Source organism: Moschus berezovskii, chromosome 24 (assembly GCF_049115385.1).
Source record: "Moschus berezovskii isolate FMDL1 chromosome 24, NW_MosBer_1.0, whole genome shotgun sequence".
In the NCBI taxonomy this organism is placed as follows: Eukaryota; Metazoa; Chordata; class Mammalia; order Artiodactyla; family Moschidae; genus Moschus; species Moschus berezovskii.
Window position 1 is genome coordinate 58,987,622 of NC_142483.1, and position 12,816 is coordinate 59,000,437.

Below are 12,816 nucleotides of genomic sequence, written 5' to 3' on the forward strand. Positions count from 1 at the left end.
GTATTGTTCGTCTCTGTTTATTCTTCCATTCTTCTAGGTCTTTGGTAAACATTTCTTGCATCTTCTCCATTCTTTTTCTGAGATCCTGGGTCATCTTCACTATCGTTATTTGGAATTCTTTTTCTGGAAGGTTGCTTAGCTCCACTTCATTTAGTTCTTTTTGTGGAGGTTTGTCTTGTTCGTTCTTCTGGGAGTTAATCCTCTGCCTTTTCATTTCAGTTATTCTGTGGTTGTAGTTTTCAGTCTGGAACCTGTGGGATTACAGGTCTTCTAACTCCTTCTGTTTGCCCCCTGGTGGAAGAGGCTGATGGGAGGGCCTGGTGGGGGAATCTGGGCAGGCTCCTGCTCAGTAGAACCTTCATCCAGCATCTGCTGGTGGGTGGAGCTGTGCCCCCTCCTTGGTGGTTCAGCCTGAGGTGATGAGCTTGATGGCACGCTCACCGGTGACCTCCAGGAGGCCTCACTTGCCAAGGGGACCTCCTAGGACTGCTGCTGCCAGTCCCCTGTCCCTGTGGCTGCCACTTCTGACCCACACCTTCACAGGAAACCCTCCAACACCAGCAGGTAGGGCTGGTTCAGTCTCCTTCCCCCTGGGTCCTGGTGCATGCAAGATTTTGTTTGTGCCCTCCAAGAGTGGAGTGTCTGTTTCCACCCATCCTTTGGAATTCATGAAATCAAATCCCGCTGGCCTTCAGAGTCAGATTCCCTGAGATTCCTAGTCCTGTTGACTAAAAAGATGCACACCATGAGAGTTCCGAGGTAAGTTTTAACTGGGCAAAATGAGGACTACAGCCCGGGAGACTGCACCTCAGGTAGCTCTAAGAAAGTTAGAGGCAATGGAGGAAAGTCAATATAAAAGATTTTGGTGAAAGGGGAGTTCAGTGCAATCAAGCCCTTACTTTATATAAGGAGCTGATGTCATCACAAAGGGATTTAGTGCTTTTCTAGGTATGAAGAGATATAAGGATCTCTTGGGATCATGAAATAGGTTCCTGAAAATAAGTATCTAAAGACCTGTTATACCAGTTTCCCTGGAGCACAGAGGGCCCCACTCTCCACCCTGAATTCAGGGGGTGTCGCAGGTCAGCAGCTGCAGCAGCACAGGCTTCAGCCTCCGCAGAGGCAGATGCCAAACGCCCTTGTTGTTGCTCACTCACTGGAAAATGCTCTTGGCAAGTGCCAGTTTGTGGTGGACGTTCCTTTGCTGGACCCCCAGGCTGGGGAGCCTGACTTAGGGCTCCGAATCTTCACAAGAGTGGGAGGACTTCTTTGGTCCTGTTGCTGTCCGGTTTGTAGGCCACCCATCTGGCAGGTGTGGAGTTTGATTTTACCGTGATTGTGCCGCGCTGTCTCGCTGCGGCTTCTCCTTTGTCTTTGGTCTTTGGTGGGTGCCAGTGTCGTTCTGTTGACGGTTGTCAAGCTGCTAGTTGTGACTGCGGTGCTCTTGGAGGAGGAGCACACGTCTTTCTGCGCTACCGTCTTAATTTGACGTCTTTAGAAATGAGAAAAACTCTTACCACTCTTGCTTCTAGTAGACCTTGCAGGCAGGGTTCCAGGCAACAGACTGACAAGGTAAGAATTTACCTTCTGCTGGCCTCTCTAACTGTGCATACAAAGATCAAGTTTGGAATGCCAAAAAAGAGCCCCATCTTGGCTGTTACGGGGCATGATTCCCTTATTTCCTAATTAAGGAAGCCCTTGTAAGCGTGTCTAAACCCAGCGGGTATTCCCATAGATGGCAGTCTGTCTAGGAGCTGTTTGGTCTTTAAGGTGAAGTTTCCATTGTCAGTTTGGTAGTTTAGTGCAGATATGAGACATGCTCTGAACAGCTCTGTAAAGATGGGACTGTGGATGAGATGTGTGCTGTTTATCCTTGGATCGGTTCCATTTTTAACATTTCTCGGTTTTTCCCTCCTACAGTATATCCTCTGAGAGTGCTCAGGGTGAAACAGGTCTCTGTGGGGCTCCCGGGCAGGAAGTCTTTATTGAGTCCAGCCTCTGCTGTGAGTTCCAAAGGGCAGATTCTGAACTGTTGCTAATGCAGTGATCCCGGAAGGAAATGGATTTAAAGACAGGGTGTGGGCAACCAAGAAACAGTAGTGCAGCCTTGGAGCAGGGCCCCGGTTCCACCTCAGGGGGCACAGTAACAGTGTCTTTAAGATCTTTAAGATGTCAGCCTTCTTCATACCAGGGAGGCTACATTAAAGGATTAAATCGTTTAATTACATTAAATCATTCAGCATGATTACCTGAGACCAGATTAGTGGAGTACAGGCCCTGCACACTCCCTAATCTTACCAGCAGCTCCGCCCTTGAACCATTGCCCTGAAATGCCTCATTAACTCTTCGGTTGGGAGACAAACAGTTTTCAGGGCAGGAGCCTCCTGTGTCCTTTTCCCTGGCAGAGCAGTAAAGCTATTCTCTTCTGTTGGGTTGGCCAAGAGGTTCATTTAGATTTTTCTGTAAGATGTGTGGAAAAAACCCAAGCTTACTTTTTGGCTGACCCCATTCTTCACCCACAACCCTGTCTCCGAGATTTGACTGGCACCAGTCACTGAGGCCAAGGTCGGGTCAAGAGCGCAAGACGATGTGACTGCAGCGCGCACCCGCGGGAGAGCTCTGCTGCCCTAATGGTCGCGGTGGGGCCCTTTGTAGGACTGCAGCGTCGTGAGGGCTGGCCCGCAGATACTTCTCCTAGGTTCTCAGGAGCAGGTGACCCTTCTTCAGAGCAGGATTGATTCATTCTCTCACTAGCAAAAGTTTGGTCAGACCATATATTGACTTGTTTTTAAAATTTAAATCCGACAAAAACCTTAGGTCCCCTGACTAGGAAATTCACGGTCGTCCTTCAGGCTTAATAAGGTAAAGCAGCTTGAATAACATTTTTAAGATCTTCACTTAAAAGTAATGAGACCCATATATCAGGAGAACTCAGCAGAACACCTGAGCTGGTGGGGCTCAGAACCCATGCTGGTTCTGAGCACTGGTTCAAGGTAGACCCCAGGAGTTCTCTGGTGGTAAGATACGCATGTCAATGAAAAGGTGAGCAAGTCAGTCTAAGAACGAAATGGAAAATGTTATTGGAGCCAACCTGGAGTTTGTACCCAGAGACATTCTTTCGGAACACTTTGAGGACTGCTCCACCCAATAGAGGTCAGAGCATGATCATGTTTTTGAAACAAAAGATTATACTTTAAGTGATGTATTATTGACACTTTACAGTCTAAGGAGAAGGCAATGGCACCCTACTCTGGTACTCTTGCCTGGAAAATCCCGTGGACGGAGGAGCCTGGTGGGCTTCAGTCCATGGGGTCACTAGGAGTCGGACACGACTGAGCGACTTCACTTTCACTTTTCTCTTTCACGCATTGGAGAAAGAAATGGTAGCCCACTCCAGTGTTCTTGCCTGGAGAATCCCAGGGATGGGGGAGCCTGGTGGGCTGCCGTCTCTGGGGTTGCACAGAGTCGCACACGACTGAAGTGACCTAGCAGCAGCATACAGTCTAAATATGCAGATGCAAAGTGAGTAGTAGGTCGTGGGTCACGGTGGCCCCAGGAAAATTTAGGAAGGACGCTCTCTCCTCAGGAGGTCTGGCTGATGCACAGGGAAGGGAGGAGGTGGGAGGGGCTGAAGAAACGTTCATGTTTACATTTCTCTTGTCTTGCTTTAACACCTTCCAGGTTTCTCTGGCTGAATTAAATTGACAGGAGGTGGTTTAACAGGAGAAAATCAATCAAAAATTTAATAACACGTGTATACACGGGAGAGACCTGGGGGTGCTGAGTAACTCGACAGAGTCGCCAAAGCCCTCACTGAGAGAAGAAGGGCAGAGAGAGGGCAGCAGCCTTGCAGGTGGAGATCTCCCTTGTAGATGTAGATGTTTCTTACAGAAGGGTGACTACTATTTGCTTTTCATAGTTTTCCCCCCACGTCTGCAGTTTCTTAGGAAATAACCAAAGAGATGTATTTTGGTGGCAAATTCTGCTTTCCTACTATGGGGAAACACTTGTACGTGGCATTTGGTTAGTGATCAATAAATAGTAAATATTCCGTTCCGTTCCGTCGCTCAGTCGTGTCCGACTCTTTGCGACCCCGTGAACTGTAGCCTACCAGGCTTCTCCATCCATGGGATTCTCCAGGCAAGAATACTGGAGTGGGTTACCGTTTCCTTCTCCAGGGGATCTTTCCGACCCAGGGATCGAACCCAGGTCTCCCGCATTGGAGGCAGACACTTTAACCTCTGAGCCACCAGGGAAGCCCAGTAAATATTAGGATGATTAAATATGACAGGATAGTCATATTTTTTCCTGGAAAAAAGACTATCTAGTATCAGAAGATAATCCTGTTTTTTCTAGTCTCTCCTCTCATTATATACAGCATATCTCAACTGAGGATCCTCTTGGTGTTGACAGTGGTCAGGAATGAAATACAAGGTCTCCTGAAATAACTCTGTGAGTAAGGCTTGAATTGTTTCCCTTTATGTCTCTCCTGTAGTCTTTAGAAACTCCTCTTCTCTTTTCTACCACCTCCTCTGGCAAGTTGTCTCCATCTTCCTCCGTTAACACTGACGATGTTGTGATTTGTAAGAAATGGACACGTAGTCACGCAGATGACCAAAGTATATTTCACACGTGCATTAGGTCTTCATCCATGGTTCTGTAACTCATGGGAGCATCTTTTGTCCTAATGTTTGGTCTCGTTACGCAGAGCAGACCTTCCACCTTGCCTGGATGTATGTCAGTGAGGTGACTTTTGGAAAACATCTAAGGATGGGAGCTGTTTGCCAGAGGATCTCCCCAGCTGATTAGAGGATTAGCACATTTAGTCCCACCGACCTCGGCTATTGAGGTGGGTGTCAGAGAGGTTGAGTCAGTTTCCAGTGGTTAGTCAGTCATGCTTATGTAATGAGGCCTCTGTTAAAAACCTAAAGCCGAAAGGGTCAGACATCTTCAGGTGGGTGAACCAGAATGTTCCCAGCGCCCGGTGCTGGCCGCCAGCTCCACAAGGGCAGAGGCTGCTTTGTTCAGCACCTCACCCTGTCTGTCTCTGCATCTGCTGTTGGTTTGTATCTTTTAATAGTAATCAAGTGATGAGTTTGAGTGATCAGATATAAAGGTCACGAGAACCTCTGCTTTATAGCCAGTTGCTCAGAAGCACAGGTAACAATCTGGACTTGGTGATTGGCTTCGTAAGTTGGAGGGAACCATTGAAACCTCTAGTTTGCAGCCAGTTCCTCAGAAGTACAGGTAGCAACCTGGGCTTGCCATTGGCTTCTGAAGTGGAGGCAGGTGCAGGGACTGAGCCCTTTACCTGTGGAGTCTGACGCTGTGTCCCGTAAACAGTGTCTGAGCCGAGTTGTAGGGCCCCCAGCTGGTGTCCAGAGCACTGGCAGTTGGTGGTGTGGAGCTGCCGCTTCCTCCACATTGGAATTGGGTGACCAGAACTCCTTTTAATCATTCTTGGGAGTTTTATTCTTTAATACCACAGAGTATATTCCTTAAATTGGAATGGGGCTTAAAATTACAAGGACTGATTACTGACAGTTCAGCTTAATATTTTTTACTCCAACATTCTGATTTGCATAGATCTGTACTGGAGCCTAGCCATTAGTAATTTTGAAGAGAACCCCAAATGATTCTAAGGTAGCTGTCCATTCGTCACTTTGCAAACACTTGGTCAGCTCAGTTTTTTTAGAATATTCTTATACAAGACAGTTTTTTTGGTTGATCATTCTTATCTTTGATAATGATATCCTGCTCATGGCACTCACTTTTTCAAGATTAAAATAAACACAGGTTCATTATTTTAAGATAATTTAAGTTGTGGTAAATAAACTTAGATTACAGTACACGGTAAAATTTGACAAATGTTAAAGCTGCCTTAGTCTAGTTTGTTAGCTTTATAATAGCCAGTTAGCCTTTTACCCTTTATCCAGAAAGTCAGATTTCCCCAGGCCAATACTTTGGATATTTGTGAATATCACAAATACTTTTTACATCACAAAGTACATAAAACTGAATCTGACTTTACTGTGAGTTAACTGCTGAAGCTCCCTTTTACTTCTCTGTTGCAGTGAGGTTAAGGAAGGGTGCTTGCATAAGCAATAAAGCCAAAGGTCACGCGTGGCCTATTTTATTACTTTGCAAGCAGTTTTCCTTTCAGTATGGAGATATTTACAGTGGGATACCTGCCTTGTATTATTTGGTGTCTTTCTAAGATCTCATTTTTCCCTGGCCCCACAGCTTTTACTCTCTAGAATTTGGGTGTGTATGGAGTCACACGATAAGCATTAAGGTTTCTAACTTACTTGATCTTATGTTTACTTTTCAGGGATAGGAATCAAATCTTTCATTTTCATTCATAATAAATTTGAATGGCAGTCATTGGAACAGTAAGCTTGCTGCGTGGCACTAGTAAATTTTCTCTTTGCTGTGCTTCATTTTTCTCATACTTTTTAGGACAGATAAGTAGTTTCCCAGGACAGCAGATTCTAAGTCCTGTTTAGAGTATATAGAATAATGGTATAAAACTTGAAAATCATTTTTAGGCAAATAATGTTGTTTTATATTTAGAGGGAGGCCATATGCAACTTTGGGTGATTTATAAATAATAAATAGGCAACAGATGTAACTATATAAAATAAACTATCTGGCTGCATATTTTGTCTTAAAAATGACCAGTTATCATACTTTATCGAATGTGACATTGTTAAGTCGTCACACTCCCTTCCCTTTAAGGTACTTAAAAGCCTTCCAAAGGGTTCATAGTTTTGTAGTTCTTGATGAATTTAGTGTATAAATGGTTCATTGAGGTGGGAAAAGTACTACTATTTCAGGCTCTAAAATCCATATGTTTGTGCTGATCTTGGTTGAATTTCATAATCTTTATGGGCCCCAGTTTTCCCAGATGTGAAATGGGTCCAACAAGATTTTCCTGCCTCATAGGTAATCATGAGAATCAATTGGGAGATCATTTGTGAACTACTTTGTGCAGTACTCAGTAGTTCATTTGACTGTGAATATGGTTTATAGTTGTGTGTGTGTTCTTCACATTCTTGACTCAGAGCCAGGTTTTTCTTAAATTCCACAGGAGGATCACATCCTGTAGTCTCTATTAGAAAGAGCCATCTTCATTGGTTTCCACTCTGCTTTTCCAGTCTCATCTCCTACTGCTCTCCTCCTCATCCCTTCTCCGCATACTCTTACAAGCCTTGGACCTTGTTAACACAGCTGGCAGCAAGCTGTTAAAGTACTGCAAGTACAGTAAACATAACCACCCCCTTCACCTGAGAGCGCAGGGTGGAGAGTCAGCCTCCTCCCCCGCCTCAGTCGCTGTGGCATTCTGTACTGTTGCAAATATATTACTTCCCTTTACGGCATAGTAACTATTTTACTGCACAGCTGTCTCCCACACTGGGTTTTCCTTGCTAAGTAAAGGATTATTTCGTGATAAAAATGAGTGCGTAGGAAATCACGCTGCTGACCTAGTTAGAACTTCGTGCAAAGCAAAGGCATAAAGACCCTCAAGGTGCACACACTGTGGGACACCATCTGTTTCAACTCTGTAGAGCAATTTGACTTACTCCTTTAGCGGGGAATAAAATGATTCCAGTTGAATAAATCCTGTCCATTTGGTTGGCTGTTAAGATGTTATGTATATCAGATATCTAAGATGAGCACAGTTCTACCTCTCCTTAGCTAGACTGCAGCCTGTCACTTCCCTGGCCGTTACTCTTACTCTGCTGTTCCTCTGTGGAGGCATAACGTGTGTGCGACAGAGTCTTAGTTGGAAATGTACATGCACACTTGAAGTGTACAGTATCATATTTCCTTTTGGACAGGAAATAAGAGGATTTCAACTACTAGCAACGTGATCGGAATGATGTTTACTGTTATTCTGGAATACAGTTGAATCCAGAGAGGAGAAAGTAAACCCTTCAGGGGAAGAAAACTTTACCTCTTTATCTGTCATTAGGAGAAAGTGCAGTTTGCACTGGAAACAGCAGGGGTTAATTATGGTCATGAGGATCTACCACTTTGAGGGGATATAGCAGGTCTTACCTCTTAACTTTTTTGATAAACTGAGAAAGAATCTAACTTAAGAATAGGAGTTGCCCTACATGGTTAGAAGTTATTAAATTGTTCTTGCTGAAGAATGATTGAATGGTAGCTTTCACCTACTCAGACTCGTAGTAAAACACATTTATTTTTGCCTAACTTTCCTATAATCCTTGGTATAAACAAATCACTGGACATGTCAAACTCTGACTTTACTTGGGAGCAGTTGGAAGCTTTCAGTTATAAAATCAGAAAAGCAAATGCACAATGATAGAACAGACCCAGAAAAACACACACACACCCTTTCCTTAATTTTCATGTTGTCTGAAATAAAGTAAAACAAACTTTACAGACTCGATTATTTAGTTGTGTAGCTGAAACTAACAGAACATGTGTAAATCAACTATACTTGAGTGAAAAAAAAAAGTTTTAATAAACTATACAGTGGAGAAAAGACAGTGTCTTCAGTAAGTGGTGCTAAGAAAAGTGGACAGTTCATGTAAGAGGGAACTTACGACATTCTCGAGCATCATGTCCAAAAGTAAAGACCTAAACGCAAGACCTGAAACTATAAAAGAAGAAAGCAGGCAGAATGCTCTTTGACATAGATCATAGCAATTTTTTTTTAAAATCTGTCTCCTAAAGCAAAGGAAACCAAAACAAAAGTTAGCAAGTGGGACTTAATTTCACAGCAAAGGAAATCATTCACAAAATGAAAAGACTGAATGGGAGAAAATATTTGCAAACCATAAAATCGATAATGATAACATCCAAAATAGCACAACTCAGCATCAAAAAAACAACCTTATTTAAAAATGGACAGAAGACCTGAATAGACTGTTTTCCAAAGAAGGTATACAGATGGCCAACAGACATGGGGAAAGATGCTCAGCATCATTAGTTAGAGAAATGCAAATTCAAACTACAGTGGGATAGAATGAGACTACAATTCTGACATCTGTCAGAACGGCCATCATCAAAAAGACCACAAATAACAAATGTTGGCAAGGATGTGGAGAAAAGAGATCGTTTGTACAGCACTGGTGGAAATGTAAATTGGTGCCGGCACCGTGGAAAAGAGTATGAAGCTTTCTCAAAAAAGTAACAATAGAGTTACCATATGAACTAGCAAGTCCACTCCTGAGTATATATCCAAAAAAGGTAAAAACACAAATGAAGAAAGATAACATGCACCCCAGTGTTCATAGCAGCGCTATTTACAATAGTCAAGACATGGAAGTAGCCTATGTCCATTGACTGATCAGTGGAGAAAAAAGGTATGGTGCATATGGACAGTGGGATACAACTCAGCTGTGGAAAAGGAGATGCTGCCGTTTGCAACAACATGGATGAGCTTGGAGGGTATTACACTTAGTGAAGTAAGTCAGAGAAAGACAAAATCTGTATGGTATCACTTACGTGGGGAATCTAAGAGATGAACTAGTGGCTGTATAACAGGTAAGAAACAAGCTTACAGGTATAGAGAGAAAGCTGGTGGTTACCAGGGAGGAGAGAGAATGGGGATGGGCAAGATAGGGTAGGAGATGCAGACTACTGTGTATAAAATAAATAACCTGAAAGGATATATTGTACAACACAGGAAATACAGCCAATGTATAACTGTAAATGGAAATAACCTTTAAAATTGTCAATCACTGTGTTATACACCTGAAACTTATATATACATCAACTGTATTTCAGTAAGAAAAAAGAAGTGGGAGTTTTTAAACCTTTCAGCAGTGTTCATATTATTCTCTCAATATACTTTTTTCTGCTTATTTATTCAGCAAGACATTTCTATTTTATGTCTTTATTTTTAAACAGCTGTCATGGATGCACTGGTGGAAGATGATATCTGTATTCTGAATCATGAAAAAGCCCACAGGAGAGACCCAGTGACTCCAGTCTCAATATATTCAGGAGATGAATCTGTTGCTTCACATTTTGCCCTTGTCACTGCATATGAAGACATCAAAAAACGACTTAAGGATTCAGAGAAAGAGAACTCTTTCTTAAAAAAAAGAATCAGAATTTTGGAAGAAAAGGTAATTTGTCTATCAACTTCATTGTGTTTACGACTTAATAATTCAAAGTATTTGAAATTTTAAATATTTCTCTGCTCTGTCTTCCATGAGTGTACCAAATTTCCAAAGATAAGTCACTGCTAATCTCAAAACCCTGAACATTTTACTTGACCTTCAGTGTTTCACGTATCATAATGTTTGGTGAATGTGTGCAGAAGATGATTTAGCAGCATAAAGGGATTAAAGTTCAAATGTTTTTCTTAACTCTTTCAGATTGCCGTACCTTCCTGGCTGTGTGTATTTCATTCAGGATGTTTAAACCTATGCAAGAAATTATATATCAAGAAAGGAACACGTTCTTGGAACATTGTTCCAATATGTTTAATAGTGTTTTTGTCAGGACTGAAATTTCACCAGGACTGACATCTTTACCTCAGCATTCTCTTTTGTTCTCAAATACACGTTAATAAGAATGTGTTTAACTGATGAATTAATGTCCTCTGTGTATACCTTTCTCATGCAGAAACTGTATATCCTAAATGTTATGGAATACATAAGCCAGGTAGCTGATTCAATGATAAATCCTCAGATCTGCTTTGCTTATGTATTGGGAAATCTTCCTCACTCATCCATTTATGTGTTACAGACAGCAGCTTCCACAAAATGAGAAGGAATGATCTAACTGTAGAAACTTGAGGATGGAGTTTGGTAGAAATTGGCTCATTTGCAGGAAGTAAGATAAGGAGGACTCGGTTGTAAAAACAATTGATTTCTTAGTATTCATACGAATTTTCTTTAATGACTATTGAATAGATTTGTGACATGCTGGGATAGAGTGAAAAAGGATAACATTTGGAGTTTGTAGTTAGGTTTATTTTAAAAGTCAGTAGAGAAATGTGAGCAATATTGGAATATTTCTGTACTTTGTGATCAACAATAATTTGATAATTTGTTCTGCAGTAATATAGAACTTAATGAACTAACACTTCTATTCCTTAAAGTATCAAGTAAATGACATCCCACTCCAGTATTCTTGCCTGGAGAATCCCATGGACAGAGGAGCCTGGTGGGCTATAGTCCATGGGGTCGCAAATAGTCAGACACGACTGAGCAACTTCACTTTCACTTTCACACACTAAATTGATATTCACTTTTCCGATGATGGAAGTTAAATAGTATGTTCTAGCTTGGAAAACAGAGAAGCGCCATAAAAGAATGATGTACTGTTTTAGTATGATGAATTATTATAAAAGATACAGCAAAGTATAAGACACTGATTAAGGAAAAGCATAAAAGAAGATTTTTAAAAATATCTATTCTGTGCTTTTTACTGTCTTAATCACTAATGCGTAATTGTGTGGAAGTGAAACGTTCACTTAATTGTAGTTCAGGCTTTATTCCCTGCATTAATGTAATTAAAGTGAGATATGGAGCCATCAGAAGACTGACTTATTCGCTGATGTCGAACATCTTCTTAAGCTTTGTTTTCTAATTTTGTGCCTTTAGCTTATAGGAGCTCGAAAGGATGACGAAACAAGCTCTGTGGGACGGGAACAAGTAAATAAAGCCTATCACGCGTACCGAGAGGTCTGCATTGATAGGGATAATCTGAAAAACAAACTGGATAAAATGGTAGGTTGGTCTGTAAAGAATGGTTTCTGTATGTTGCAAATGAGTTTTCTCCTTCAGGAGGTTTAAAATTAGGAGAGATATTTACATTTATTAGACAAAAAGTTTGCCTGCTCAAGGCAAAAGCAGAAAAAATTTTAATAGGAATATTTGTTACTTCTATACAAAGTAAGTAGTCGATTTGTAATGATGTTTAGGTCTTAAGTGCATCTAACACCATTAACTTATTTTGAAAAATTGTGACTTGGTAGAGTTTATTACTGTTTTCTCTTTTTTAAGCCAGTGAAAAAAATGTCCTAAGTTAGAAAAAGAGATTGGTGAAAACTGCATTCAGTTTCCCACCTTGCTTTTAAAAGGCTGGAATCTGTTTTTTCACATCTGCCTGAAAATGAATATATAATATGATACCAACCGTTAAATTTTATTGACTGTAATGTGGCATTTTCCCTACTTTACTAGAATAAAGACAACTCTGAATCTTTGAAAGTGTTGAATGAACAGCTACAATCTAAAGAAGTAGAACTCCTCCAACTGAGGACAGAGGTGGAAACTCAGCAGGGTAGGCCACTTACTTGTTACAAATATTCTACCGCAATCAGTATGATTTTCCATTCATGTGTTGTATCCATGATCAGTTTTCTATGTCTGTGTGCTAAGGACTGACTTTTTAATTTGGGGGCTTATGTTAATTTCTGTGTTCTGCTTTTACCAAATATCAAATCCTTAACTTTTCCTTAGGTGTAAATTGTACTTTTCCTCGAGAAACTTGGATGGTTGACTCAGGGCTGGTTTGTGATGAAGTAGATAAAGGAGTACAATCCCATCTTCTGTAAGGCCTCTGGCCCACACTGGCTATCCTGTCAGAGAGTAGTTACAGTTGCTTTTCTGTTTGTTTTAATCCAGTTTCTGAAGGTTGTTAAAATGTGCAGCTGAGATGCTATGCTGAGAAGTTAGGAGTGGGGGGTGGGTACTAGCCTGCCCCCATGCAAGCAAGCTCTGAGGGGACAGCTGAAGACATGGCCTCTGAGAGGCCTAACGGGAGGTTGAGGGGGCTATCTCATGGCAGGTGAGTGGGCCTTTTTCTATGGACAGAGTCTAAGGAACT

General features: G+C 41.7%; 1 protein-coding gene across 3 annotated transcripts in view; it reads left to right on the plus strand.

Annotated features, from left to right (window-relative positions):
- Positions 1-12,816, plus strand: part of AZI2 (5-azacytidine induced 2) — a 35,534-nt gene that overhangs the window by 10,217 nt on the left and 12,501 nt on the right. For 2 of the 3 annotated variants that reach the window (XM_055414772.2, XM_088831933.1), the window contains exons 2-4: positions 9,883-10,103; positions 11,589-11,714; positions 12,171-12,270. In XM_055414772.2, coding sequence (XP_055270747.2) covers positions 9,888-10,103; positions 11,589-11,714; positions 12,171-12,270 — 442 coding nt within the window. In that variant the 5' untranslated portion in view covers positions 9,883-9,887. Of the gene's footprint in view, positions 1-4,357; positions 4,453-9,882; positions 10,104-11,588; positions 11,715-12,170; positions 12,271-12,816 lie in introns of those variants that run through there. The other variant, XM_055414771.2, reaches the window with a different exon arrangement.